General features: G+C 41.6%; 1 protein-coding gene across 1 annotated transcript; it reads left to right on the top strand.

Annotated features, from left to right (window-relative positions):
• The first annotated feature begins 633 nt into the window (after window positions 1-633).
• LOC114709020 (cytochrome c, somatic-like) lies at window positions 634-1,617 on the top strand. Its single transcript, XM_028892640.2, has 2 exons — window positions 634-808; window positions 913-1,617. Exons 1-2 carry the CDS (start codon window positions 640-642, stop codon window positions 1,059-1,061), a joined length of 318 nt encoding a protein of 105 aa, XP_028748473.1. The 5' UTR covers window positions 634-639; the 3' UTR covers window positions 1,062-1,617.
• The last annotated feature ends 213 nt before the right edge of the window (window positions 1,618-1,830 follow it).

The raw sequence follows: 1,830 nt of genomic DNA, 5'->3' as shown, positions 1-1,830 counted from the left end.
GTTCTTCTCCTGATCAGGCATCCGGAAGGGTGGGTTTCTTCATTCTCCTTGAGACCGGCTTGGGATGGGTGACCTCGTGGTCACCCCGGGGATCTGGGGACGCGAGAAGCCGAAGGCTCCTGCTCCAGCCCTCCCTTGCTTTCCGGTGTAGACCTAATGCAAGGGAGAGTGACTTAACCTCCAAATGAGACCAGCGCTGGTGAAAGCACTTAGGACGCCCCCCTCCCCATTGCTGTGTTTTGTCTTATCTTTGGAAGTGTCCTTAATTGGCCGCACAGGCAGCAATTAAGCATTCCAAAAACGTTAGAATTGCAGTGGTTTTGGCTTAATGGAATTGTAGTCCATTTTCATATTTGTGACTTTTTGACCTTGCCTTCTTCTGAGTTGAGTTCCACTTCCTTCACTGGGCACGAGCCTATCATGAAGATAAAGGGGGGGGTCCCTCCTAATTAGTGTGCTCGCTGTTGGAGAGTATTGCAAGTGGACTGAGTTAAGGTAGCATCCGGCCTGATGTTAAGGACGTAAGAATAGCAATGGGATGGTGGGTAGTTAGGTGATTCTGATGGTCATTAGGATCTGTTGTATGTGTTTCGTGAGCAAGTTATTTGAACTGTTGGGTCTTTTCATTTTTAGAAAAAAATGGGTGATGTTGAGAAAGGCAAGAAGATTTTTGTTCAGAAGTGTGCCCAGTGCCACACTGTGGAAAAGGGAGGCAAGCATAAGACTGGACCAAACCTCAATGGTCTGTTTGGGAGGAAGACTGGTCAGGCCGCTGGATTCTCGTACACAGATGCCAACAAGAACAAAGGTAAGTGTGGACTGTTAAATCCCAGCGTAGATTGCATGGGTGTAACCAATGGCAGACTTATCAGGAGTGTAAGACACTTAACCACTGCATCCTTTTCTGTTTAGGCATCACCTGGGGAGAGGATACCCTGATGGAGTATTTGGAGAATCCCAAAAAGTACATCCCTGGAACAAAAATGATCTTCGCTGGAATTAAGAAGAAGGGAGAAAGGGCAGACCTAATAGCTTATCTTAAAAAGGCTACTAATGAGTAATTCCACTGCCTTATTTATTACAAAACAAATGTCTCATGGCTTCTAATGTGTACCATAATTTAATTCATACATCAAAATTCAGATCATGAATGGCTAACAATGTTTTTGTTGGGATGGTCCTGATTTAAGTAAAAATGACTTATAGTAAAGTGGATATGATCTTTTTTAAAAAATAACAATTCCAGTCACTATCACGGCTCCCTTTCTCAAGATCGGATTGGACTTACTAAAGTTATACTTTCCACAAAGATGGGGTGTCACCTCAAACCTATTGAATGGTTTTATATTTAAATTTATATAATGGGGAATATGGATATGTTTAAACACTGGGAGAATTCTGTCACTCTCAGAAACAAGAAGACTCACCTGTGTTTCAGTTTGTATTCACTGGCCTGTTACAGGCAATGGAACGCCAGGAAGCAACTGTCTATTCTTGACTTGATGATGTCATTTTAATTAGAATTCCCTGTCAAAGGATGCTGCCTTTCACCATTGAAAGGCACTTACTGTGACCTATGTATAATATCGAATAAAGAGTATTTAGCACTTCTTTATAGGTGATCTATTAACTTAAAATACTTTTAGAAACCAGCAACTTAGACCTTACTTTCTAATTCTTTATTATCTAAGACAAAGGTGTAGTTCAGAATTGTCCTTAAACACCCATTCAGAAACACAGGACTGGAACTTGTGTATATGTGCGATTGGTAGTGGCACTCTCTGCCAACTTATTAGATGGGAAGATTAAAGAGATAGTTTGTAAGTTTCC

Source organism: Peromyscus leucopus, unplaced genomic scaffold (genome assembly GCF_004664715.2).
Source record: "Peromyscus leucopus breed LL Stock unplaced genomic scaffold, UCI_PerLeu_2.1 scaffold_777, whole genome shotgun sequence".
Lineage (NCBI taxonomy): Eukaryota > Metazoa > Chordata > Mammalia > Rodentia > Cricetidae > Peromyscus > Peromyscus leucopus.
This window is presented reverse-complemented; position numbering and strand designations above follow the sequence as displayed.